The sequence below is a fragment of the Gymnoscopelus braueri genome, assembly GCF_963280865.1.
Source record: "Gymnoscopelus braueri genome assembly, chromosome: 15".
In the NCBI taxonomy this organism is placed as follows: domain Eukaryota; kingdom Metazoa; phylum Chordata; class Actinopteri; order Myctophiformes; family Myctophidae; genus Gymnoscopelus; species Gymnoscopelus braueri.
In genome coordinates, this window is record NC_137620.1 from 35,924,044 (window position 1) to 35,951,045 (window position 27,002).

General features: G+C 40.3%; 1 protein-coding gene across 1 annotated transcript in view; it reads left to right on the top strand.

Annotated features, from left to right (window-relative positions):
- The window catches only part of dnah2 (dynein, axonemal, heavy chain 2), a gene marked incomplete at both ends in the record, with an annotated part of 428,475 nt that overhangs the window by 352,624 nt on the left and 48,849 nt on the right, over window positions 1-27,002 (top strand). The window contains 8 exons of the mRNA XM_080450915.1: window positions 7,630-7,769; window positions 11,021-11,231; window positions 14,238-14,354; window positions 16,206-16,347; window positions 18,150-18,319; window positions 20,570-20,686; window positions 24,313-24,477; window positions 25,295-25,417. Coding sequence (XP_080307041.1) covers window positions 7,630-7,769; window positions 11,021-11,231; window positions 14,238-14,354; window positions 16,206-16,347; window positions 18,150-18,319; window positions 20,570-20,686; window positions 24,313-24,477; window positions 25,295-25,417 — 1,185 coding nt within the window. The remainder of the gene's footprint in view (window positions 1-7,629; window positions 7,770-11,020; window positions 11,232-14,237; window positions 14,355-16,205; window positions 16,348-18,149; window positions 18,320-20,569; window positions 20,687-24,312; window positions 24,478-25,294; window positions 25,418-27,002) is intronic.

Consider the following 27,002-nt stretch of genomic DNA (forward strand, 5'->3'; position numbering starts at 1 on the left):
TATATGATTTATGAAATATTACGTCCTGTACCATGCTGAAGTTATGATCTCGGCGTGTGATGATTACAGGTGGTGCCCCGCGTTCGGCAGACTCTTATCCCAATACTGTACGTACTGTAAACACCGAGATATCAAAAATCATATTTTTGAAAAGAAAAGAAAAAAAAAAATTTTTTTTCTGGTAAAAATAAGAATAATAATAGGCCAATTATTGTTGTTGTTTTCTTCTCTTTTTTTTTCTCGTAATCAATTTTAGTGAATTAAGTTGATCATAACTGTGGATATCTGTGCTGAAGCAAGTCTGTCTGCTGTCCCCAGTGGACGGACGACAGCTGAGTTGAATAGACAGTAGCACTTTTGTTGCCCATAAGTGTGTGAGTAAAGAGCAGAAGTAAGAGCCTCAAGATTTTTAAGAACTGTTTTTAAGCAGTTCTTGGAAATATTGAGTTTAAAAAAAAAGCATAAAAGGGGTTGCTGCTGATAACCGCTGAATGCAAGTTGATCCGCCCTTTTAAAACTGTTTCAAAAGCGTTCGGCAGAACGAAGGAGACACAGTAAAAAGAGTTTTTGTCTTCCCCCCGGGAAACAAATTAAGAAATGTTTTAAGGTGAGTCCGGCACTCAAAAGGTTGAAAAATATTCTTTTTAAACTAGCTACTTAGAAAGAGCCTTTCCCTTTTAAATCCTGACTAATTTACAATGGCCTTTTTATGAATAAAAAGAGAAAGATAGTTATCAGATAACAAAAATCTAAGCAAAACCAAGTGTAAATTACGTCTAAACTGGACTGAGATTTATAACTTTAGTAAAGCTGTTATGGTCTCTAGGAAACCTTTTAGATAGTTTTAACTGTCTTAAAAGGAGGGGATTACTGAAAGGATAGCAACTGTGACGCTTCCTCCTCGCAGAATCCCATTAAAAGCTTACAGACCGTGTTTGAAAAAAATAACAGGTTGAAACTTTTGATTTGGAATGGTTTTATTTTATTCCTATCCTCAGATTCCCAATTTCAAACCCCAGTGGCACAGAGCGGAATGGAAATTCTGTTCTGACCACTGAACCAGGAAACTAAGTTTATGGGTCTTTGTTTCCCTGAGTAACTTGATTACTGGAGGTGGGGGTGTATCCTCTCTCTCTGAGAAAAAGGACAGTAGCCTGGTTCTGATTAAACCAGACAGCTGAAAACCATAGGGCTCTGTGAGACTAGAGAGAGGAGGTGAGACGTTAGAAATGTTTTGGCTTGTCTATGTCTTGCAGAGCGTGTCTCAGATTTCATCTTGACCGGCTGACAAGAGCCTACAGGGTGAAATCTCAGACACTGTCACATGGCTCCAATAAAACACCTATTCATTCATAAAAGTTCAAGACAAAGAGTAAACAGCCCTCTTGAATTTTATGGACTAATAGGTAAGCCCCCTGTGACGTAAGCACGTTGGACGGTGAGGGAGGTCCCCTCTTTTAACCTAAGGGAATTAAAAGGCTCCCTCCGTCATGAGATATTTTCCAGCAAAGTGCATTTGGGTAGCATTAGGCTACTATTTTTGGAGGTAGTGGGTGTTTGTTGTCACACTCCAAATGTCTTGCTCTGGTGTTTTTCTAACTGAATCCAACATGGATTGGGGGGGAAGTTTTACAACCTTCATGTGAGGGCCCTGCCACTCAGCTTTGTAGCTTCCAACCCAAATGTTTATCCAGGCGTGGACAGAATGGCAAGAAATCACCCCTCCTCCTCCTCCCTGCTTGGGCTCAACATAAACATGTCTGTTGAATATTGTGATACTGTGATACTTGTTTGTAGAGTACTAGGACTGAGAGGTGTACCGATCAATTTAAATGTTGTTGACTTACTCCTAAAATTAAGACAAGCATAGGAACTTTTATTGAATAAATTCTATTCAAGTTCCCAATTTATCTCAATTAATCTCCGCCGCAAACTTTGATTTATACTAGCCTACAGTGGCTACCTGGCTTTCAAATGAGCCAAAATTCTGAAATGAACGACATGCAAAGACTTGGTGTGATTGTTTGATTATTCCAAATTTTACCTATGAGTTCACTTAATTTGATTTTGAATTCATGATTCTTATTCTGTCGATCCAAAGCCATGATTTGTTGATTGTTAAGAGAACAACTACATACGATGGTTTAATTATGACAAAACTCTGACTGAATCGAATTGGATTTCAACGTGAAGTCATCATTTTATGGTGATAATTAATTTTTTTGAAGATTTTAAACAATTACATGCTAAATTGCTGTTAACATTTTTAACTTTTCGAATAAGGATTCAAATTTTAATGTACTTTAAATCCTCAAATTTTTATCCTGATGATTTCAAAGTTATGTTCGTCTATTTAGGAAACAATCTTAGGCTATTAAATGATGAGAGTCTGTTACCAGACGATTAAAACTAAAGGTTACGTGTGTGGCCCCAGTGTTCTTGTCTTCAGCGTAATGTACTTGCATATGGGATAACATATGTAAGGGTATTACGAAGAGGAGACAGGATGTCTAGAGGGTACATATGTAAGCCCAGTTTTCTTATCTTCAAAGTGGTATACTGGCATATGTTATCCCATATGTAGGTATATTACGAAGAAGAGACAGAATAACTATAAGTACCGGATGTAACCCGGTTTGAGAAATTACAGCACCTATTATTTTACCTCCAGTGCCATGCTGTGAGGCCTTGCAAGTTCAAAAGGGACTTTAAAGAAAGGAATGTAGGTGACCACTGCTAATTTCACCATGATTTGATGGGAACCTAAGTATAATTGGTTTAATGTTTCCGCCTCAATTCAAATTAAGGACAAAACAATGGTATAGGTCAAAGTTTGGCAAAATCCTGATCAAAATAGTGCTTGTTTTGAGTAAGCTCGAACATTTTGCCTTTTTCCCTAAGAAACCCAGTTTCTTTTATACTACCATTCGGAACTAGGCCCATAGTCCTAAGTGTGTATGAGAGTAGTTCCATGCTATTTGTTCCGGTTAATCCGGGCTTCTGAATTCTCTGGGAAGATTGGACTGAAATTACATTTCACTTCAATCCTGTTTACTCCCAGTTAAATGAGAAAACAATGTCACTGCACACTGCTACTGCATACTTAAATTAACTAAAAGTATTTGATTGTATGCCACTCGTACGCAATTTTTGCAACCTAGTCATACTCACCAAGCTCTCAAGTGTTAAAAATCCAATAACAGTATCACGATCATTCAATATAATTCCGTATACGCTAGAGTATCCTCTCAGTGATACAGTGTTTACGTTGCCGGCCCATGCAGTATATATTGAGGCACCAATTTTGTTTGTTGTGACCACTCCGAAAAAAAAAAAGAAGGGAGAGTGCCCAAACAAAGACATTTGTCCAGCACGAGGTGATTAATGCACTGAGAAAAGACTAGGTGGGCTGTATTGAGTTGAGTTGAGAGCCATGACTCCACCGTTTCAAAAAGGTGTAGAGATCAGGTTGCTTCAACCGACCTGTACAACTGGAGCTATAAGAAGTCCCCTCCTGTCACAAGAGAAATAGAGTCATGCCCTATACTCTGTAACAGCCAGAACAGTTGGTATGGCAATTTTTATAAGCAGCCATAGTTCAAGGGACGTAGTTTACCTGTGTTTGTGTATCAGTCAAGAATGATACTCTGTGAGTAACTAAAGAGTAGCTGCAAGGTTGCATGCTCTTAAGTGAAACAAATGTCTTCAAAGCGCCTACAGACCCTGGCCCCAACGCTACAGGTGTCTCCTCTGTGCTTTCCTATGGGGGGGACGAGCAGTTTTGATCTGCTAGTTTCCCCCGGACAGATGATGGTGATACAGTTGTGGGAGCTATATATATAGACATGGGTTTTGTCTCCGCCAAAAATCACAACAAAATTTACAAATTACATAACGGTGACCTACTATACTTTGTGAGTGTATGAGGTCTCATATGGTTAGCGCTAACCGTATCTTAGCACCTCCCTACACCGCAGTATAGTCAGATTCCCCACAATCAAGGTCGCGTCACGGTTTGATAGACAGACCGCATGGAAAACCAATGCGCGTCCTACCCTAGCCAAATGCTGTCCTCTTCAAACTGACCCGTAATCTAACTTTGAGTGCAAAATTGCTGTCCGGAAGGAAAGCCGTGTTTTCAACACAAACCCAGCAGGCATGTACAGCCTGGCGACTGCGGTCTGGTCCTTCCGTGACATTTCAGTTAGCGCCATTTTGAATTACGTCAACACGCCCCTCCCGTTTATAACGTCACAGCACGTGCAACGGCTTTGTGGAGCTAAGAACTCCTTCCCCCACTACAGTTGAGCTCCAGTGAGACATTCACTTGAGATAAAGATCTGTGGTGGTGACGTGACGTTGTGTGAAGACAGACTGGGATCCAGTGTTGTTTTTAGAGGTTTAGCTATAAATGGTGCGTTCGAATCGGCGAGAGTTTGACTGTGAGTTTGACAAACAAAACCGGGGTGACAAAAGTTTCATCTGGGTCATTTCATTGACAACTCACAGACAGAGCCTGGTGGATCCAAACCCAACGGACCATAGTAATTTTCTGAGTTAAAATTTGAGCTCGTTTTAAAGTAAAGGGTTAATAAGTTAACTGCTTGATTCGGAAAGCTAATCTTAGTTCGAATTTGGAAACAGATTATATATTTTTTTTTACTTTTTGAAACAACACAATAAATCTTGACAGTTGCAAAGTATTTTCGGTTATAATACCGTCAGTTTTTCAACGTTTCGGTCGCCAAAGATACTTTGCAGATTGTTCACGTTTATTCTGAAGTTTTTATAATTGGTTAAAATTATTTAAAGTTTAATAAAAAAAAAAAAAAAATTGAATTTTTTTTTTATTAATTTTTTTTTGGGATTAATTTTTGGAGATTGAATTTAGTTAAGGTTTATAAAAAAAAAAATTGGAATTGGAATTAATTTTTCAAACTAGATTTTTTTTTTTTTCGCATAAATTTCACTTCTCTCTGATTAGTTTTTCCAAATTTAAAAATTTTGTTTTCTCTTTTGAATCTCGGTTATTTTGGGGAAAACCCAAAGGAACCTTCAAAGACTTTTCTCTCAATCAAAGATACTTTACTATTCGAACCAAATAAACGTTTATTTAAAAAAAAAAAAAAACTAAACTAAGGAACCTGGGACTAATAATCCCTCTTACATTTTTAGGTCTCGAACAAAGCTAAACACCTCAAAATAATTATCAGGGAAACCGTGTCTCATCTTCACACGGCCTACTAAGTACAATTCCACTAGTACTTCACCAGTTTTTGCTGCATGTACCACTCCTTCTAGTTTTGTGTCCTACCCTAGCCAAATGCTGTAGGGGGGACCCTTAATTTTGTGTGCATTACAAGCAACCTGTGCGAAACAATTTTTGTCTATTTCAAAAGGTCATGTCATGAGACGTATGGGCCATGTTTCTGTGTGAGGCGCGCAATGCACCCTCCCAGAAACCAGTCCTGCCCATGACGCATGACTAGTAGTCATAGCAACAGACATGAGGTTGACGCTTGTACTATATTTCCACACAGGAGTGACGTAAGCCTACCGCCCCATGATGGCTATCTAACCAGGACACACCTCTGGGTCATTTAATGATAGGCGTATTCTTTAAACTCATGTAAACCACTGCGGCTGAACTAACCATGATCATCGGGGTCGTTTAAACAATTCCTATTACCTTTTGGTTTATGCAAGTCTATAGGTCCCCGGACGGAACTTATAAGTGTTGGAGTTGTGTGATATATTTTTGGGCACTGCCTAAAAATCAATAACTTATGTGGTCTGCTATATCTTGTAATTGTAGGGCGGGCATATGGTTTGCACGCGTGGTATGAGAAAGCACACTTCAAACGTGTATGAAACCGCCCCATACAAACCAATATAGTAGTCACCCAAAACCCATAGGTGTTAATAGTTAACTGCTTGATTCAACTTCAGGCCCATGCGGTGTTGAAAAGTTTTTCTTTCTCCTTTAAAAACGACACATTAAGTTTGACGGTTGTAAGAAACTCTCGGCTATGTAGTTTTATAATGGATTGAATTTATTTTCATAATCAATTGTAACTAAAAACGTACCTATAATCTACTATTTACACTGTTACAAACTGTTTTTCCTAGGACTAGGCGCTGTCAATGATACTGACGACCTATGCTAAGGGTACCAGGTGTAATCAAAGTGTTACTATGTCCAATTAAAATTGGACCCATGCATTAGTGCTACTATAATTTCTTTTGTGGCTCCTGTCAATAAAGCTCTTCTCCTTATGGGTCAAAAGCTTAATGAATGGTTGCAGCTCGAATAGATTAAGCACATTTGACATTTTCCACGTGGCTCCTGAAGCCCGTGCCATTTGCTTTTACTAAATACACTTGGGGCCCTCAATGGGCCCACCATGTCTACACAGACACCCTGACCGCTGGAACTCGATTTCCCGCCCATATAGTCTACCTCGTGGCTCGCTATGCTAAGCCACTTCACAGACCCCAACCCTTATGTGATACAAAACTTGGCAATTTCAGGTGTGACATTATAATGCGGCGCTGATCAATCACTGCGACAAGCCTTGCTGACTACTCAACTCCTCATAAGGGGGGTCAGTCATAAACAATGATATCACCCTAAGATTGCCAACTGTTGACCAAGTCTGTTGACACAATTCAGGGACAGCAGTGCTGAATGCTGGCACCAGGTGCTCATGTCAGCCTATCTAATGATAGCTTGAGGTAACCCCAGGGTGACCCCAAGAACACGTGTAAGTTATGGTCTAACTAAACCTAGTTGACAATGGACCAAGGCTCAAAAGCCATGACAGCATGGTGCCCAAATAGACATATTTACTTTAGGTAACTAAGTAGAGGTCACCATGTTTGTAGTTCTTTACTGTGGTAGGGTTGCAGTTAACACACTGAAACAAAATCTCCGACCTCTCCCTAAACAAGTGAAAATGTGCTATATAAGTCACAGCTACTAAAGGTTGCTGAACACTAATCGGATCGGAAACTAACAACATCATTTAGACATTCAGAGAAGACCATCCTTGCATGACAAGTCAAGTGTTAGGACTCATTTGACTAAACACTCTCCCTCTTTAAAAATACAGCATGCGTTCTCCATCGTGTCTACTGGACTAGTACACATTTAGGGCTAGATCTATGTGTTTCTGGTAATATAATCAATAATATTATTATTGACCACTCCTTTTGTATGTCCGTGGCAAACATTTTGTTCGAGGAAAATGTCCATCACAAGCCGGCATGTTGATGACCCCTGTGCAGTGGTGGAAGAAATACTCAGATATTTTACTTCAGTAAAAGTAGCGATACCACTCTGTTACAAGTAAAAGGCATGTGTTCAAAAGGTTACTTGAGTAAAAGTGTGTGTATGTATGTTTTATAACGTAATAATTTATATCTGCAAAGTAACTAGTAACTAAAGTTTTCAAATAATTGTAGTGGAGTAAAAGTACAATATTTGTCTATGAGATGTAGTGGAGTAAAAGTATAGACAATTGAAAATACTCCAGTAAGGTAAAAGTACCTCAAAATTGTACTTAAGTACAGTACTTGAGTAAATGTACTTAGTTACTTTACACCACTGCCCCCGTGTGTGTGTTGCAGATCCAGACCAAGGTGTCCAGTGTGTGTGTGACGGTGCATCAGTCGGTGGTCCGCTCCACCCGGAGGATGAGCCTGGAGCTGAGGAGACACAACTACGTCACCCCCACCAACTACCTGGAGCTGGTGTCTGGATACAACAAGTAATCCTACCGTCACTTTGGGCCGGTCGTTGTCGGGCAGATAAACCGACATATTTTTCGTAAATTAACCCATTATTAAAGGGATTGTTGGCAACATTAAGCCTAAATTTGAAAAATATGTCTATATATATATTTTGCATTTTTTCCCCTCTATCAGCCACTATATAATGATGCTGGGGTGTTTTCCTGCATTGAAACACAGTCCTCTTTCTGAAATCCGTATATCCCTACTGTTTATGTTTGTGGCGGGCCGTAAATTAACACACGCATGTGCGCATCCGTGCGCGTCCGTGTCCGTGTGAACTTTTTACTTTCGGTTTTAAAATGCTCTCAAACTTCGTTTTTGAGGCACATAATTTACTTTTCAGATAGCGTTTGGATAGAATTTAGTTGTTTAACTTCATATATGTGGTCAATTTGTCATGAAAGAGCCTATTTAAAAATAAAAATTCAGAGAACCGGCAGGGGCGGGCAGTTCCGCGAATTGTATCCGAATAAAGTAACCTATATTCGGCATGGCCCGTTTAGAAGTCCCCTTAAGTCTATGGAAGTCCTCCGTGCGTCACCCCCTGGTGGTCGGGGAAACGAACTGCTGGAGTTTTTTTCTTTGTTTATCTCTGAATCGCCTACAATCCCTTTAAGACCTGTAACGCATCTCTGTAATTTTAGATTTCTTTGGCTATTCAAAAATAGCAGATATACAAGCTCATAGCACGGCACCGAGTGCCGCGCTATGAGCTTGTATATCTGCTATTTTTGTACAGCCAAAACGCGTCGCTTCGTGCCGTGTTTCGAGCTTGTAGATCTGCTACTTTTGCTATTTTCTTTATCCTGAAAAGTAACAGTTTTGGACATACAGTATGAGGTTTCCACCCGACAGAGACGATATCAGACTTTGTCCACGTTTCATTTAGCTTGTCAGCGTCTTCTATATTCCTTCATTTTGTTTTCATAATTGAATATCCACCTACAGTAGCAATGTTATATGAAATTTGCCCCTAGGTAATTCTACCCTGTAATAAATTAACAATCAGAAGGCAGAGAGAGAAAACTATCTTTCTCTTTGGAAACTATAGCTAATTAGAGGCCAGTCTGTTTTTTTTTCTTTCCAGATTTGATGCTGTTTTAATTTGATTGCAGTGCTGTTGAAGGTCAGCAATTATTATCCAGGGTTATGAGAGGGAGTGAGTCACTCACATGATTCTATAAGCAACTTCCCCTTCAATTACTAAACCAGTCATTAAATCCTATATCTATTGGTAACATTGTTAGAAAATCTGCAAGAATGTGCAGGATGTATATGTTTAAACTTTTCACTGAATTAATGCTATGAAAAGAATGACTTTTATTGAACACTGATGCTTGAGCTAGGTTTTACCTAAACGTAGAAATACTCCACTTACTATACAATTGGACTTGATTAAAAGTAGAAAAGTAATGGCATCAACTGCTTACAAAATTAAAAGTACTACTTTCAAGCTTTTTCGAAAATAGCCGATCTTCAACGCGCCGCGATGCGGTGTGAGCTTGTAGATCGGCTATTTTTGAATAGCCGAAGCATAAAATGGGGCTTAAAGGGATACTTCACTTTAGGGCCGGGGACACATTTAAAAAAAAATATTAAAAATAAATGAAAAAAGTTATGGAAAATTCATGGCCCCCTCACGCATTAGAGTGTCCTACTAATGTGTGAGGGGGCCATGAATTTTCCATAACTTTTTTCATTTATTTTTAATATTTTTTTTAAATGTGTCCCCGGCCCGAAAGTGAAGTATCCCTTTAAGTGGTGAATGCATGTTTTGTATTAATAATCTAAATCTGCAAAGTAACTACAGTAACTATATCTGTAAAAAATAATTCAATAGCGGAGTAAAAAGTACAATATTTGCCTGTGAGATGTACAGTAGTGGAGTGGAAGTATAATCTATCAACAATGGAAATACTCAAGTGAAGCAAATGTACTTCCACAGAAATCTTCTCTTCCGGGGTTCCCTGGCACAAAACATTTTCAGATGGGGGGGGGGTCCACGGTCAAATATATATTCATTTGGGGGTCCTTGACACGAAAAAGTTTGAGAAACACTGGTGTAATGCAAACCAGGATCAGACATTTTGTACTGTGAACATGGACTGTGAGCTAAAGCCAAAATGAATGAATGGCAAAAAAAATCAGTATGCAGGCTTGGCTGAAAACGTGTGCTGGACTTTGTTCTGGACGTTGACTTTGATTGTGAGATCTCTCTCATCTGCTAGAGAGTTTGTGTGAAAGTTAATAATGAGCAGAATGTCCCTCGATCTCCCTCACGCAGGCTGACGGGTCTCTCTCTCTCTCACCCCCAACGGTGCCGCTCATAGTGCGGCACCGAGTGCCGCACTATGAGCTTGTAGATCTGCTATTTTTTTGAAAAATTGTGAAAATGTTTTGAGATGGGAGTCCGCGGCCCAATACGTATCATTTTGGGGGTCCTTGACATGAAAAAGTTTGAGAACCACTGATATATATAGCAACATAAGTTTTAAGAAAAAAACTGGTAGGATTTAGAAGACATTAGAATCCCCAGAAGCAAAGAGTTGAGTTAAAAATGTTCGCTTTAAAAAGATATATATATATATTCAAAGATTTGCACACATTTTCACGATTTTTCACAAAACAAATGCAGATCTACAAGCTCATAGTGCGGCACTCGGTGCCGCGCTATGAGCTTGTAGATCTGCTATTTTTGAATAGCCAAAGAAATCAAAAAATGACACGGATGCTTTTCCGGTCTTAATGGGCTAAATATGAACATTTGGTCTAATTAAAATGTCAAAGCTGCTTAGGGAATTGTCGACTTCTCTTGAACAAGAATGATACATGAACAAACACAATAACAGTGTGGTCCACACTCCTCGCGGGTGTTTTTTGTCACTGTATATTTGCACATATTATGTGAAATTTGGGTTGGACACTGTAACTGGCAATTTTGTCGAGAAAATAGCCGATGTACAAGCTCACACACGTGACTTCGTGCCGCGCTGCGAGATTGTACGTCTTCTCTCTTGGGGGTCCCTGGAGCAAAACATTTTCAGATGGGGGTTAATGCCCTTCTTCATCATACAAGAGCGTGGCACAAAAGTAGTGAACATAGCAGTTCGGCTAATTTCACTACCCCCCCCCCCCAAAAAAAAAGGCAACGGTTTGGTACGTATAAGGTTTGTACACCCGACCAGCGACGATACATAAACATTTACGTGTGTGTTTGTCCACCCAGGCTGCTGTCAGAGAAGCACAGTGAGCTGGGACAGCAGGTGAACAAGCTCCGTACCGGCCTGTTGAAGATAGACGACACGCGCTCCAAGGTGGAGGCCATGTCCCTGCAGCTGACCGCCGCTAAAAAGAACATGGCCGACTTCCAGAGGCAGTGTGACGAGTACCTGGACGTCATCGTCACGCAGAAGAAGGAGGCCGACGAACAGCAGAAGGTAATTAAGTACATTCACTCAAGTGCAATAGCCTACTTACAAAAAAAGTATGGAATGGGACATTTTGCGTAACGAGTGCTTTTACTTCTGGTACTGTAAGTATATTTTGATGAGAATATTTTTGTACTTTTAATCAAGCAACATTCTTATCACAGGACATTTACTTATAACAAAGTATTTCTACATTGTGGTATTGCTACTTAAATGGCAATGGAGGTTGGAGTCGGCCAGGGTTTGCAATTTTTCAGCCAATCAGGAGAGAGTCCCCATTTATCAGCTTCTATACTGTTCCAGTTCCAATTTTGTCAGCTCATTTCTTTGTGTCACCACTTCCAATTTAACTTGTTTAATCTGTATCCTGTGCGAGTTCTCTCTCCTGATTGGAAAAAAATTGTATCCAAATCTGAAAATGCAATTTCAGTTCACTGAAGAGCTGGAGAGACAGGGAGACTCCTGTTACTGAACAAACACTCATCAATGAATGGTATCAATGAGGACTGTCAGAATATAGAGCTATTTAACACATTGGGTGCCAGAGGTTTATTAAAATATTATACGTTGAGTGCCTGCATTTCTTCCATCCACTTGCGTTATACGTTTCGTGCTGTAGAAGCCCCGACGCGGAAGTGCATGTAAACAAAGCGTGCGTGCGAGACGGCGGAGGGTCCCGACTAACGCCTGGAACAATAATATTTCCAACGCGATCCTCCATTGCAGCGTGATCGCCGATCGAAAACGGCTCATTTCCACCACGTTAAAAATAAATGGAGATATTAAGCTTTTAGTCAAGGAGATAACATTGAAAACGCCGACCGGAAGGATTTTTGACATGGAGCCACATCCAGCCTCTTCTTCTCAGAAACTCCTTGGGTGATGTCAAAGTTTCGTTTTAGCGCCCCACGTGGGCCACTCATATAAAAATAGAATTGGGTCAAAAACGGTCCGGACCGTTTTCGGCACTTCTCGTTTGGATCCTCAAAAACGGTCCGGACCGTTTATGGCACTCGATGTGTTAATACTAAATTTAACAAAAAAATATCACTTACCCTACCTTTTAATGTATAAAAGAAAGGTAAAAAACACAAATAACATTTTGATAGATAAGAAACAATAAACACATGAACTTAACACTGAACACTGAGCTAGTGAGCTTGTACTGTAGATCTGCTATTTCTGTTTTTCTTTGCCTATAATGACATCCCCAACATAGGAACACCAGGTTGAAATAATAAATCAAGACAAAATTGGCTGCATACTTGCCAATACCCATGTTATTGTTGTTCTCAGCATGTGGGTCCTAGTGGACACAGGCCACTGTGAGCTTTGCCATGTTGCCAGCCGGTTAATTGCATCCACGTCTGAATCACTCATCAGAGTGGTCCACCAGCTGTCCTCTATCTGGGTCCCCATGGGGCCAGAGTTGAGGGCCCTTGCATCACTCCCATCGGTTTGTACCACCAGAAGCCCCAGTTGGTCTTTGTGTCCCTTAATCTTTTGGGGGGCGAGGATAAATCTCCAATTTTGTGCGACCTTGCTCACTGACGGACAATAACACAGTGGTGTTAAAGTGAGTCTTGCTTATCATGCGCTCTAAGGCTGATTTATACCTCATGGCACGACCCTCAGTAATTTTTTTACCCGACACCCCTTGTCAGAAGTATCGTACGGGTATTGGCAGAGGATGAGGCCGCACAGCTCTTAGCCACGATGCAAAATGTTTATTTTAAAATGAAACCAACGTTTCGACGGTGAAGTCTTCCTCAGGGTTTAACAGAGAATGAATCCACTCATCACTTATATAGGGACTGGGACAAAGGTGTGTTCGTTACATGGGAGTGTCCTCAATGTATACCCATCAGCATGGGTGGGGTGGATAATTACCCATTACTGACCAGTGGCCAACACACTATTTTAGTGTGACAGTGAATTATGCACATTTCATCATTTCATTATTCATACTTAAATATTGAATATAAAAGATTGAATATTAAAGATACAACAACAAAATACACAAAAATACATGTTACTGGGACACTCTGAGACATACAAATATATGGTGACTGTATGGTAACAAATGGGAACACAACCAACATTAGGAGACAGAAAAAAGAGACCTGAAACAAGAACTCTCTCATAAAAAAGGGGACAGTTGCCAGAACTCAAGTGTGAAGAGCTCTTGGACAAGAGACTGCACAGGGAGAACATCCTTCTGTGTTTTCAGAAGTATTGTACGGAACGTTAAACCGGACGTCCCTATTGTGGGCGAACATTCTCAAACATAGCATATTATATTTTTTTGCGTGATGTATTCTCCATAACATGCCAGTGTCGCATGGTAACATGCAACCAATCTGTTATCGGCTATTTTTTGCCTCACAACACTGTTGTACAACAAAGATATTAGTGGACCTATTCGTATATTGTGTGTGTGTGTGTGTGTGTGTGTGTGTGTGTGTGTGTGTGTGTGTGTGTGTGCGTGCGTCTGTGCGTGTGCGTGCGTTTGTGTGCTGCTGTGATAACCAAGACATCTTTACATCTTTGACAGCTAATATACCAGAAGTTGTTGTGGTTGATGGTTGAGTCCAGAGAAGTGGTTATTAGAGATAGCCTGCACATTTGACCCTAGCCTAGAGAGAAAGATTTTATGACCAATTAAGGTCATTCAAAATTGGCATCCGTCATATATGGCGGAAACGCTGTTACTTATACCCATAGATCACTGAGTGACATGCTTATTGTATCATGAAGACATATGCCATGATTTTGTGAATGTAACCTTAACTCTACCTTTAATATTTGTGTCCTTGTACAGTATGAATAAATTGTTAAAGTGTGTGTGTGTGTGTGTGTGTGTGTGTGTGTGTGTGTGTGTGTGTGTGTGTGTGTGTGTGTGTGTGTGTGTGTGTGTGTGTGTGTGTGTGTGTGTGTGTGTGTGTGTGCGTGCGTGCGTGCGTGCGTGCGTGCGTGCGTGCGTGCGTGCGTGCGTGCGTGCGTGCGTGCGTGCAGGTGGTGAGTGCCCACAGTGAGAAGATCGCTGCAGAGGAGGTGAAGTGTAAGACCATGGCTGAGAACGCACAGCGGGACCTGGAGGTGGCGCTGCCCGCGCTGGAGGAAGCCATGAAGGTGGCGTGTCACTATTGTCAAAATTACAATACCTTCGTTAAATTATATGCAGTGGTGTAAAGTAACTAAGTACATGTACTGTACTCAAGTACTGTACTTAAGTACAATTTTGAGGTATATTTTTACTTTACTGGAGTATTTCTAATTTTCAGTACTTTTACTTCTATTCCACTACATCTCAGATAAATTGTACTTTTACTCCACTACAATTATTTGAAAACCTTAGTTACTAGTTACTTTGCAGATATAAATTATTATATTATAAAACATACATTAACCCCTTTAGCCCTATTTTATACATAGGCTATTTGAAAATAGCAGATCTACAAGCTCACAATCGTGACGTGTTGTGACTCGTTGTGAGCTTGTAAATCTGCTATTTTCAAACATTTTAGTACTTTTACTTTTGGTACTTTAAGTAGATTTTGATGCCAATACTTTTGTACTTTTACTCCAGTACATTTGGAATTCCGGACTTTTACTTGTAACAGAGTATTTCTACATTGCAGCATTGATACTTTTACTTAAGTAAAACATTTGAGTACTTTTTTCCACCACTGCTGGCAGGTGAGCCAGGATACGACAGCAGTGACAACAACACACATAAATGTGTGTGGGAGGAATCAAGTGGTGTAGCAACTAAATTGGGGAGAAAAAAAACCCAAAACCCATGTATAATTTATTTTGTGTCACCGATTTATATGATTCACTTGAGTGGAGGATGTGAGGATAGAAGTTAGAGTATTGAAATTTGGCGACTGTCTGTGTCATGTTGTCAACTCGAGACCCTCCGGGATGCGTCTTTGTGTCATTTTGATGGGTTTTTATGTGCTGTCTGTGTCTGCCGTCTAATTGCCTCCGATTCCCATGTGTGATGTTTGATCCGCTAAGACTTTGTACTTGGTACATCTGCTGTGGCGTGTTTGCCTTCAACCTGCAGCGTGTGCGCTTCGCTGTAGTTCCGCGTGTATAGTGGAAGTAAAGTTGTCTCACTAATGCAGTGCTTCTCAAACTTGTTCATGTCAAGGACCCCTAAATTGATACCGTCTCTGTCGGGTGGAAACCTCATATGCCTAAAACTGTTACTTTTCGGGATTCAAATTCAAAAGAATCAAAAGTAGCAGATCTACAAGCTCAAAGCGCGTAGCTTCGTGCCGCGTTTCGAAGTAATAGTTTATTGGAGCCGAGAAAGACGGATTAAAAGTCAGCGCCCATGGACTCTGACCCAAATTTAAACAGACACATTAACGCAATCACAAAATCAGCCTACTATCACCTCAAAAACTATAGCACGGGTTAATGGACTTATTTCTCAGCAGGATCTAGGAAAACGTGCGTCCATGCATTCATCTTCAGTAGACTTGACCACTGTAACGGTGTCTTTACAGGTCTCCCTAAAAAAAATCCATCAGACGACTGCAGTTGATTCAGAACGCTGCTGCTCGACTCCATTCCGTGCATCAATATAATTTTATTCCAAGGCAACGTCGCTCTTCCATGGAAAGGGAGGGAGAGAGCGTAAGATTGCATTGGGGATGGCTTGCGCAAAAATAGGGCCCCAGTTCTTAAATCTTTACACTGTGTCAAAGAATGTATTTCAAAATACTACTGTGTCTAATGGTTTAGGGCCAAAATACATTTCTGATCTTGTACCATATCATGAACCATCCAGACCTCTCAGGTCATCTGGGGAAAGGTCTGCTTTCTGTTCCTACAACCTCAAATAAACGTGGGGAAGCGGCATTTAGTTTTTATGCACCACATTATCTGGAACAAACACCCAGAAAACTGCAGGTCTGCTGCCACTCTTATTTCTTTTAAAACACAACTTTCTCTTTTCTGACTCCGCAGGCCCTGGAGTCTCTGAACAAGAAGGACCTGACGGAGATCAAGTCGTACGGGCGCCCCCCCGCGCTGGTGGAGACGGTGATGATGGCAGTGATGACCCTCCTGGGCAAGGAGCCCACCTGGACCGAGGCCAAGAGACAGCTGGGTGAGAGACGGATGGATGGATTTAGGGGAGGAGTAAATTGGAATGAGGGGTGGGGGGGGGGCGGAAATTGGGGTGCAAAGAGACAGATTGAGGTTTTTGGGTGAATGAAAGCACACAGCTGCATTATTTAAATCCCAAAACATAAAAGGGATAAATCACACAGAGGTTCTTAGGGGGGAGGACTGTGGGAGAAAGATGTTGGTGAAATGAAAATGACAAGATTTGGTAAATTAATCAAACGGAGAGAGAGAGAGGAGCAGAGATTGTGAGATTGGTTATAGCCCTTGACATGCCCTCATTGTATTTTGTGGGCAGGTGAGTTGCAACTATCGATATATCCTAACTTCTCGTAATTTAATGCCCTACTTGATCATACTACAGAGTCACACAAAAGTATCAAAAGTTGCAGATCTGCAAGCTTGAGTTTTGGACAGTTTTGGACGTGAGGTTTCCCCCCCGACAGAGGGGATTTGCTTAGTAATTATTCTGTCGAATACGTTCATGATTAATCAATAATCAAGAAGCGCATATAATTTCTTTACATTTCGATGAAATCGATTAACCTCCTAAGCCTTATTTTATACTTAATAATAGATAAAAGAGCAGATCTAGAAGCTTAAAGTGTCGCTTCGCGACCCATTGTGAGCTTGTAGATCTGCTATTTTCATCATTTATTTATTTATTTTTAAAGATTTTTTGAAAATGGGGAGAGAGACACGCAGCAAAGGCCGTCGGGACTCGAACCCGTGACACGCTGTCAGGCTACATTGTAGCCATTATTTTAAAAAATGGAATTATTTTCGGCCGTTCCCTTCAGGGGTCGCCACAGCGAATCATCTGCCTCCATCTCACCCTGTCCTCTGCCTCCTCTTCTCTCACACCAACTAAATTCATGTCTTCTTTCACTACATCCATAAATCTCCTCTTTGGTCTTCCTCTATAGGCCTCCTGCCTGGTAGTTCCAACCTCAGCATCCTTCTACCCATATACTCACTGTTCCTCCTCTGTACATGTATAAATCATCTCAGTCTGGCCTCTGGCTTTATCTCCAAAACATCTAACATGCGCTGTCCCTCTGATGTACTCGTTCCTGATCCTATCCATCCTTGTTACTCCCAGAGAGAACCTCAACATTTGAGTCTCTGCTACCTCCAGCTCTGCTCCCTGTATTTTCAAAATTTTCCCCTGTCTCTAAACTAGGGGTCTTCAATAGGGGGTCCGGGACCCCTAGGGGTCCCCAGAGTTACTACAGGGGGTCCGCCAAATATTTGTGTGATAGGATTCTTTTTTACATTAACCACTTCAACCCTAGCATCCCTTTTCTGAGGGGTACAACAAATAGCAGATCTACAAGCTCACAACGTCTCGCGCTGCGAGGCGTTGTGAGCTTGTAGATCGGCTATCTGCAGCAAAGGTTTTTTTTCTTGGGGTTAAGTGGTTTTTACTGTCTGAAAATACACATTAACATGAATCCAACACAACACTACACAATGATGGTGTTGTCAAACAAGTCTATGATATGAAAAAGTTTAATCTGCAACACAATTTTATACAATAGTGGGGGTCCCTGCTTCATCTCTCTCTCAGCTAGGGGGTCCTTGGCCTTAAAAAACATTGAAGACCCCTGCTCTAAACCATACTACATAGCTGGTCTCTCCACCGTCTTGTACACCATGACATGTCCAAAATCAGGATTGATTATGAATCGATAATTTTACAAATTAATCGACTATTGATTTTTGTTTGTCTTTCTAGTTTTTATGAACTTAATGCATTTGATGAACTTGTTGCACCCGTTACAGGCGAGGGCAACTTCATCAACACCCTGGTGCACTTTGACAAGGACAACATCTCGGACCTGGTGCTGAGGAAGATCGCCCAGTACTGCTACCAGTCAGACTTCCAGCCAGACATCATCGGCAGAGTGTCTCTGGCTTCCAAGTCCCTCTGCATGTGGGTCAGAGCCATGGAGGTGAGAGAGAGAGATGGGACACTTTAGTGTCACCAATGCGTGCGCACACACACACACACACACACACACACACACACACACACACACACACACACACACACACACACACACACACACACACACACACACACACACACATTTTGGTTAACCACATGCACCCTAGCCTCGCTTTTTCGGGGTGAACGTTAATCAAAAATACACGATCTACAAGCTCACAACACGTTGTGTCTCGTGTTGGCTTTTTCTAGTTAGGTATGGGCCTTTATGAACATTTCATGTCATGGTTATTGTGGCCAAAATATGAAAAAATGGACTCGGAAAATAATGCTATTGGTTGGGACCAGAGCGGGGGTGGGGAATTAATGCTATTGGTTGTGTAGCTTGTCAATCAAATCATCACAAGGTAGCCACGCCCCTCCTACGGCATACTTTATCATAATTTTTTTAATAAATGGGACCATAATTTACCAAAACACATACAGTATCATGGTGATTGAAAAAAGCGTTTAAACTAGCGACTGGAAGCATAAAGTATTTATGACAATGTTTATTAAGGCAATAAAATCAAGTGTAAAGTTCGGCAAAAAAACCATTCGCTTGAATAGAGCCTAATTGCTTCTGACACCAGCAGGGGTGAAACGGCGAGACTACAGGCCATTCATATGAACTGTCACTTCCTATATAGCCTCAATTTACAACCTGTATGCTAGCCCCTTGGTGTAGACAGGGAAAACAGCTGTCCAAGAACATTATGATGAAGGAACATTTCACAATTAATTAGAATCTGCGTGATATGATTATTGTGAGCGTTTTGCATCGCGATAAACGACGAGGACTATTATCATCCCATCCCTGTTTAGCGTCTGCTGTTCCACCTTCTTCACAGGCCGTCTCACAAATTAAATACCAGCTGAAACAAATTATAAATAATAAGAAAATATATATTTTATCACCAAGTGCTCAGCAGAGAGGGTAATCTTTGTACAAACCACTGAGTCATTCTAATTTTGCTGAATGTGTCAGATAATAGTGCACTGTGCAGATTGCTGCGTTATGATGATGATGGGAATCCATTGATTCTCTCTTCAAATCGGGTATTAACCCATTCAGATCGGGAACATTCTTTAGAATTTTTTGGGCTATTCAAAAATATACAACCTCATACAAGCTCATAGCTTGTATATCTGCTATTTTTTGGAAAAATCGTGGAAAATATGTGCAAATCTTATATATACAGTATATTTTGAAAGCAAATATTTGTAACTCAAATGTTTTTGGCCGTGGACCCCCATCCCCCATCTCAAAATATTTTGTTCCAGGGACCCCCAGAAGTTGTTACTGAGTAAAAAATGTTCGCTTTAAAAAATACATTTTCAAAGATTTGCACACATTTTCATAATTATTTTCAAAAATAGCAGATCTACAAGCTATGTATATCTATTATTTTTGAATAGCCAAATAAATCTTAAAATGGCACAGATGTGTTCCCGGTCTTAAAGGGTTAAATTACATCATTTTTATTACCAGGAGCAAATTGGTTTATCTGAAACATTTTAATTATGTTGATTACCAGGAGGATAGCTTCTCAGGGGGGGATTTTGTCATAATATTGTCACAACAACAGTAGTTCTATCATTCTGGGAAACTTGACAACAATAAGCCATCTGTTACAAGAACACACAACCAGCTTGGAAAACATTCAACATTCAAATGATTTGTTTCGGTATGTCTTACATAACATACAGTAGTACATAAAGAATAAAGCATATTTTTGGTTTGGTTCCTCGCCACACACAAAAAAACAGCTTTTCAGTGGACTGTACTGTATCTTTAAACACTATCAACTTGATTTAAGTTCACAACTTGTGAGCTTGTAGATCAGCTATTTTCACTGTTTAAAAAAGAAAATGTTGGTCGCCTATTATGACGCATTTTCTTTTTCCCCCAAAGTTGAATATTTCAGTAGTTCTCAAAGTGGGGTCCGGGGACCCCCAGGGGTCCATGGGGGGGTGGGACGGACAAAAATGTTCACAAATCTTCAATTCTGGGGGTCCCTGGCTCAAACTATTTTCAGATGGTGGTCGGCAGCCAAATACATATCATTTTGGGGGTCCTTGACATGAAAAAGTTTGAGAACCACTGGATTAGTTCATTCAAATGGATTATTTCTTACAATCAATTAAAGTGATTAGTAGGATTAACTGTCGCACTCACATACTGTACGTGTGTGTGTGTGTGTGTGTGTGTCAGGTGTATGGGCGTGTCTACAGGGTGGTGGAGCCCAAGCGAGCCCTGCTGAGAGGAGCCACAGCTCAGCTGGCTGAGAAGCAGGCCTCTCTGGCCCAGGCCCAGCACAAACTGACTGAGGTACAGTACTCTATCTACTCAATAAATATTATATATACCAGCACAAACTGACTGAGGTACAGTACTCTATCTACTCAATAAATATTATATACACCAGCACAAACTGACTGAGGTACAGTACTCTATCTACTCAATAAATATTATATATACCAGCACAAACTGACTGAGGTACAGTACTCTATCTACGCAATAAATATTATATATACCAGCACAAACTGACTGAGGTACAGTACTCTATCTACTCAATAAATATTATATATACCAGCACAAACTGACTGAGGTACAGTACTCTATCTACGCAATAAATATTATATATACCAGCACAAACTGACTGAGGTACAGTACTCTATCTACTCAATAAATATTATATACACCAGCACAAACTGACTGAGGTACAGTACTCTATCTACTCAATAAATATTATATACACCAGCACAAACTGACTGAGGTACAGTACTCTATCTACGCAATAAATATTATATACACCAGCACAAACTGACTGAGGTACAGTACTCTATCTACGCAATAAATATTATATACACCAGCACAAACTGACTGAGGTACAGTACTCTATCTACTCAATAAATATTATATACACCAGCACAAACTGACTGAGGTACAGTACTCTATCTACGCAATAAATATTATATATACCAGCACAAACTGACTGAGGTACAGTACTCTATCTACTCAATAAATATTATATATACCAGCACAAACTGACTGAGGTACAGTACTCTATCTACGCAATAAATATTATATATACCAGCACAAACTGACTGAGGTACAGTACTCTATCTACTCAATAAATATTATATACACCAGCACAAACTGACTGAGGTACAGTACTCTATCTACTCAATAAATATTATATACACCAGCACAAACTGACTGAGGTACAGTACTCTATCTACGCAATAAATATTATATATACCAGCACAAACTGACTGAGGTACAGTACTCTATCTACTCAATAAATATTATATATACCAGCACAAACTGACTGAGGTACAGTACTCTATCTACGCAATAAATATTATATATACCAGCACAAACTGACTGAGGTACAGTACTCTATCTACTCAATAAATATTATATACACCAGCACAAACTGACTGAGGTACAGTACTCTATCTACTCAATAAATATTATATACACCAGCACAAACTGACTGAGGTACAGTACTCTATCTACGCAATAAATATGATATACACCAGCACAAACTGACTGAGGTACAGTACTCTATCTACGCAATAAATATTATATATACCAGCACAAACTGACTGAGGTACAGTACTCTATCTACGCAATAAATATTATATATACCAGCACAAACTGACTGAGGTACAGTACTCTATCTACGCAATAAATATTATATACACCAGCACAAACTGACTGAGGTACAGTACTCTATCTACTCAATAAATATTATATATACCAGCACAAACTGACTGAGGTACAGTACTCTATCTACGCAATAAATATTATATATACCAGCACAAACTGACTGAGGTACAGTACTCTATCTACTCAATAAATATTATATACACCAGCACAAACTGACTGAGGTACAGTACTCTATCTACTCAATAAATATTATATACACCAGCACAAACTGACTGAGGTACAGTACTCTATCTACGCAATAAATATTATATATACCAGCACAAACTGACTGAGGTACAGTACTCTATCTACTCAATACATATTATATACACCAGCACAAACTGACTGAGGTACAGTACTCTATCTACGCAATAAATATGATATACACCAGCACAAACTGACTGAGGTACAGTACTCTATCTACGCAATAATTATTATATATACCAGCACAAACTGACTGAGGTACAGTACTCTATCTACGCAATAAATATTATATATACCAGCACAAACTGACTGAGGTACAGTACTCTATCTACGCAATAAATATTATATACACCAGCACAAACTGACTGAGGTACAGTACTCTATCTACTCAATAAATATTATATACACCAGCACAAACTGACTGAGGTACAGTACTCTATCTACTCAATAAATATTATATACACCAGCACAAACTGACTGAGGTACAGTTCTCTATCTACGCAATAAATATTATATATACCAGCACAAACTGACTGAGGTACAGTACTCTATCTACGCAATAAATATTATATATACCAGCACAAACTGACTGAGGTACAGTACTCTATCTACTCAATAAATATTATATACACCAGCACAAACTGACTGAGGTACAGTTCTCTATCTACGCAATAAATATTATATATACCAGCACAAACTGACTGAGGTACAGTACTCTATCTACGCAATAAATATTATATATACCAGCACAAACTGACTGAGGTACAGTACTCTATCTACTCAATACATATTATATACACCAGCACAAACTGACTGAGGTACAGTACTCTATCTACGCAATAAATATGATATACACCAGCACAAACTGACTGAGGTACAGTACTCTATCTACGCAATAAATATTATATATACCAGCACAAACTGACTGAGGTACAGTACTCTATCTACGCAATAAATATTATATACACCAGCACAAACTGACTGAGGTACAGTACTCTATCTACGCAATAAATATTATATATACCAGCACAAACTGACTGAGGTACTGTATTGCAGTGGTGTAAAGTAACTAAGTACATTTACATTTACATTTTTATAAGTACTGTACTTAATTGCAATTTGATGTATTTTTTACTTTACTTTACTGCGACGCGTTGCTTGTAGATCTGCTATTTTCAAAAATGTTGTACTTTAACTTTTGGTACTTTAAGTATATTTTGATGCCAATACTTTTGTACTTTTAATTAAGTAACATTTTGAGCACAGGCCTTTTACTTGTAACAGAGTGTTTTTTATGTTGTGGTATTGCTACTTTTACTTAAGTAAAATATCTTGAGTACTTCTTCCACCACTGCTGTACTGAGTTGTATAGTGCTTTCCACACACACTGTAAACAAACACATTATCAGCGGAAACATAATGAGGATGGGAATTATGGTTTCACCTTTACAGTGTGTGGGTGAGATGATGGATGATAGCATTGTAAAGGTCATGCATATTTAAGCTGTGTGTGTGTGTGTGTGTGTGTGTGTGTGTGTGTGTGCGCGTGCGCGTGCGCACTCGAGTGCGTGTGTTTATGTACTTATGTATGCATGCATTTCCATGTTCTTTGCATATGTGAGCACACCTTGTTTGTGTGCGTCTGTATGCATGCACATGCATGTGTGCCGTCCTATACACCAGGGGTTCTCAAACTTTTTCATGTCAAGGACCCCCATAATGATATGTATTTGTTCCAGGGACCCCCAGAAGCAAAGATTTTTTTTAAATAGCAGATCTACAAGCTCATAGCGCGGCACCGAGTGCCGTGCTATGATCTTGTAGATCTGCTATTTTTGAATAGCCAAAGTATAAAATATGGTTAAAGTGGTTAAAATGATTGTGACGCTTTATTAACAAATTTTGATGGGGACCCCCTGGTACTCCCCCCAGGACCCCTGGGGGTACCCGGACCCCACTTTGAGAACCAATGCTATACACGTGTGTGTGTGTGTGTGTGTGTGTGTGTGTGTGTGTGTGTGTGTGTGTGTGTGTAGGTGGGGGAGCAGCTGGAGCAGCTGAAGGCTCAGTACAGTGAGAAGTCGTCCATGAAGGAGAAGCTGAAGGCAGAGTCCACAGACATGGAGCTCAAGCTGGACCGAGCCGCTAGGCTGGTGTCTGGTCTGGCTGAGGAGGGAGTGCGCTGGGAGGAGGCCGCGGCTGTACGACACACACATGCACACACACACACACACACACACACACACACACACACACTTACCACTACTTTTTATATAAAACATATATATATATATTTTTTTTTTTATATGCATATTTTCAAAATGTTTCTGAATATAGCAGATCTACAAGCTCATAGCGCGGCACTCGGTGCCGCGCTATGAGCTTGTAGATCTGCTATTTTCTGAATAGCCAAATACATCTGAAAATGACTCAGAAGCGTTCCCGGTCTTAATGGGTTATTCGCCCACACACACACACACGCACACGCACACGCACATACACACGCACACGCACACGCAACCACAAACATTCATCAATGTACGCACACATATGCATATCGTTGTTGTCGGGCAGAAACCCCATATCTCCACATTTTAACTTGTTTTGTGTTTTTTCGTAAATCAACGCCCTACTCGATCGTATTACAGCGTCACACACAAACATCAAAAGTAGCAGATCTACAAGCTCGAAACGTGGCGCGAAGCGACGCGTTTTGTGCTTGTAGATCTGCTACTTTTGATACTTTTGAATTTCAATCCTGAAAAGTAATAGTTTTTTTGGACATGAGGTTTCCACCCAACAGAGACGATTATGCAAAAACATGTGTGTGGACAGGTATAACATAGACATTATGCATGCACACATAAAACGTGTGTGTGTGTGTGTGTGTGTGTGTGTGTGTGTGTGTGTGTGTGTGTGTGTGTGTGTGTGTGTGTGTGTGTGTGTGTGTGTGTGTGTGTGTGTGTGTGTGTGTGTGTGTGTGTGTGTGTGTGTGTGTGTGTGTGTGTTGGTGTTCAGGCTCTGGAGGTGAACATGGGCTTCCTGGTGGGAGACTGTTTGCTGGCGGCCTCCTTCCTGTCCTACCTGGGACCCTTCCCCTCCAGCTACAGAGAGCAGCTGATGGACATATGGATGAAGGAGGTGATCTCACACACACACACACACGCACACACACACACACACACACACACACAGAAACGTGCCCCATAATCTTTCTCCACATGCCCAGAATAGGAACACTAGAGCAGTGGTTCTCGAACTTCTTCATGTCAAGGACCCCCAAAATGATGGGGTTTTTCTTTGGCTGCGGCCCCCCTGTCTCAAACAACATTTTTGTGCCGGGCTTTTTTTTTATAAAAATAGCAGATCTACAAGCTCATAGGGCTATGAGCTTGTATATCTGCTTTTTTTTAATAGCCAAAGTATAAAATATGGTTAAAGTGGTTAAAATTATTGTGATGCCATATTAACTAGTTTTGTTGGGGACCCCCTGGTACCCCCCCCCCCCCCCCCAAGGACCCATGGGGGTCCCCAGACCCCACTTTGAGAACCAATGCACTAGAGTTCATTTACTTTACTTTTTACTTTATTTGTTTATTTAGACAGGACAGAGCATATTAATGAACGTCACATGAACGTAAATACACCGGATTTAGCAAAGATGCTAATTTTCATCCGCAGTCCTCACACAAAACAGAAAAACAGAAAAACAATAACATCAGAAAACAGACAAATGGTGAAATACAACTACATTACATCACATAGCCTAAAAAAAACTAAAATATGATCACAAATGGTTGCAGCTTTGGTTTTCAAGCAACCATCTTTTCACATTGAATTTAAAAGATGGAAATGTAGCACAATCCCTTATATGTAGAGGAAGGCCATTCCATGCTACACAACCCTGTACTGAGAGGACATTTTGACCGAAGGTTGTTTGCCGGTGCGGCACTTCACAATCTCCTCGAGTGGTTGCTCTGGTACTGATTCCTCTTTCAGGCTTCCTTTTAATGAATTCCCTTAGGGGGGGCGGGCACAGACCATGTAAGGTCTTGTATATGACCCCAACCTGTTTGAACTTTTTGAAATTGTCGAAGCTAAAAAAATTTAGCCTCCTGAGTATGTTACAATGATGATAAGAGTGAGGCTTCCTGTCAAACACCTTGAGCGCACTTTTGTAGAGCTGTTCGATGGGTTTTAGGATCGTCACGCCTGTGCAAGACCAGTTTGTAAAACAGTACTCAATGTGTGATAGGATCATACAGTGAAGATACGATCTGGCAGCTCCAACTGTCAGGAAGGGTCTAATTTGTTTAAAATTTTGAAGGTTGAATTTAATCGTATTTGTGACTTTCTTCACATGTTTTTTAAAAGTTAGGGTTGAGTCTAGTATGACTCCGAGGTACTTGAACTCTGGGACAAGTTCAAGTTCCTCCCCACCCAGTTTTGGTTAATGGATTTAATTTTCACCTTGTAATCACGACCACAAAACCATATCTTGAAAAGAACCCTGCAAAATAGCCTCCTCCTAATAGAGTACAGAAGTCCTGACGTCACTCGTTCATCCCCTGGGTCGTAGAAGTGTTTTCTCTATGGAGAATAACATTGGGTCATCTTAGAATCGTCTCATATAAGAATTGTGGTCCAAAAATAAACAAACTGTCTCAGCGATATTGTCAAGGGGGAGGGTGGTTCTGTATCGTTTATGATAGTCAGTCACTCATAT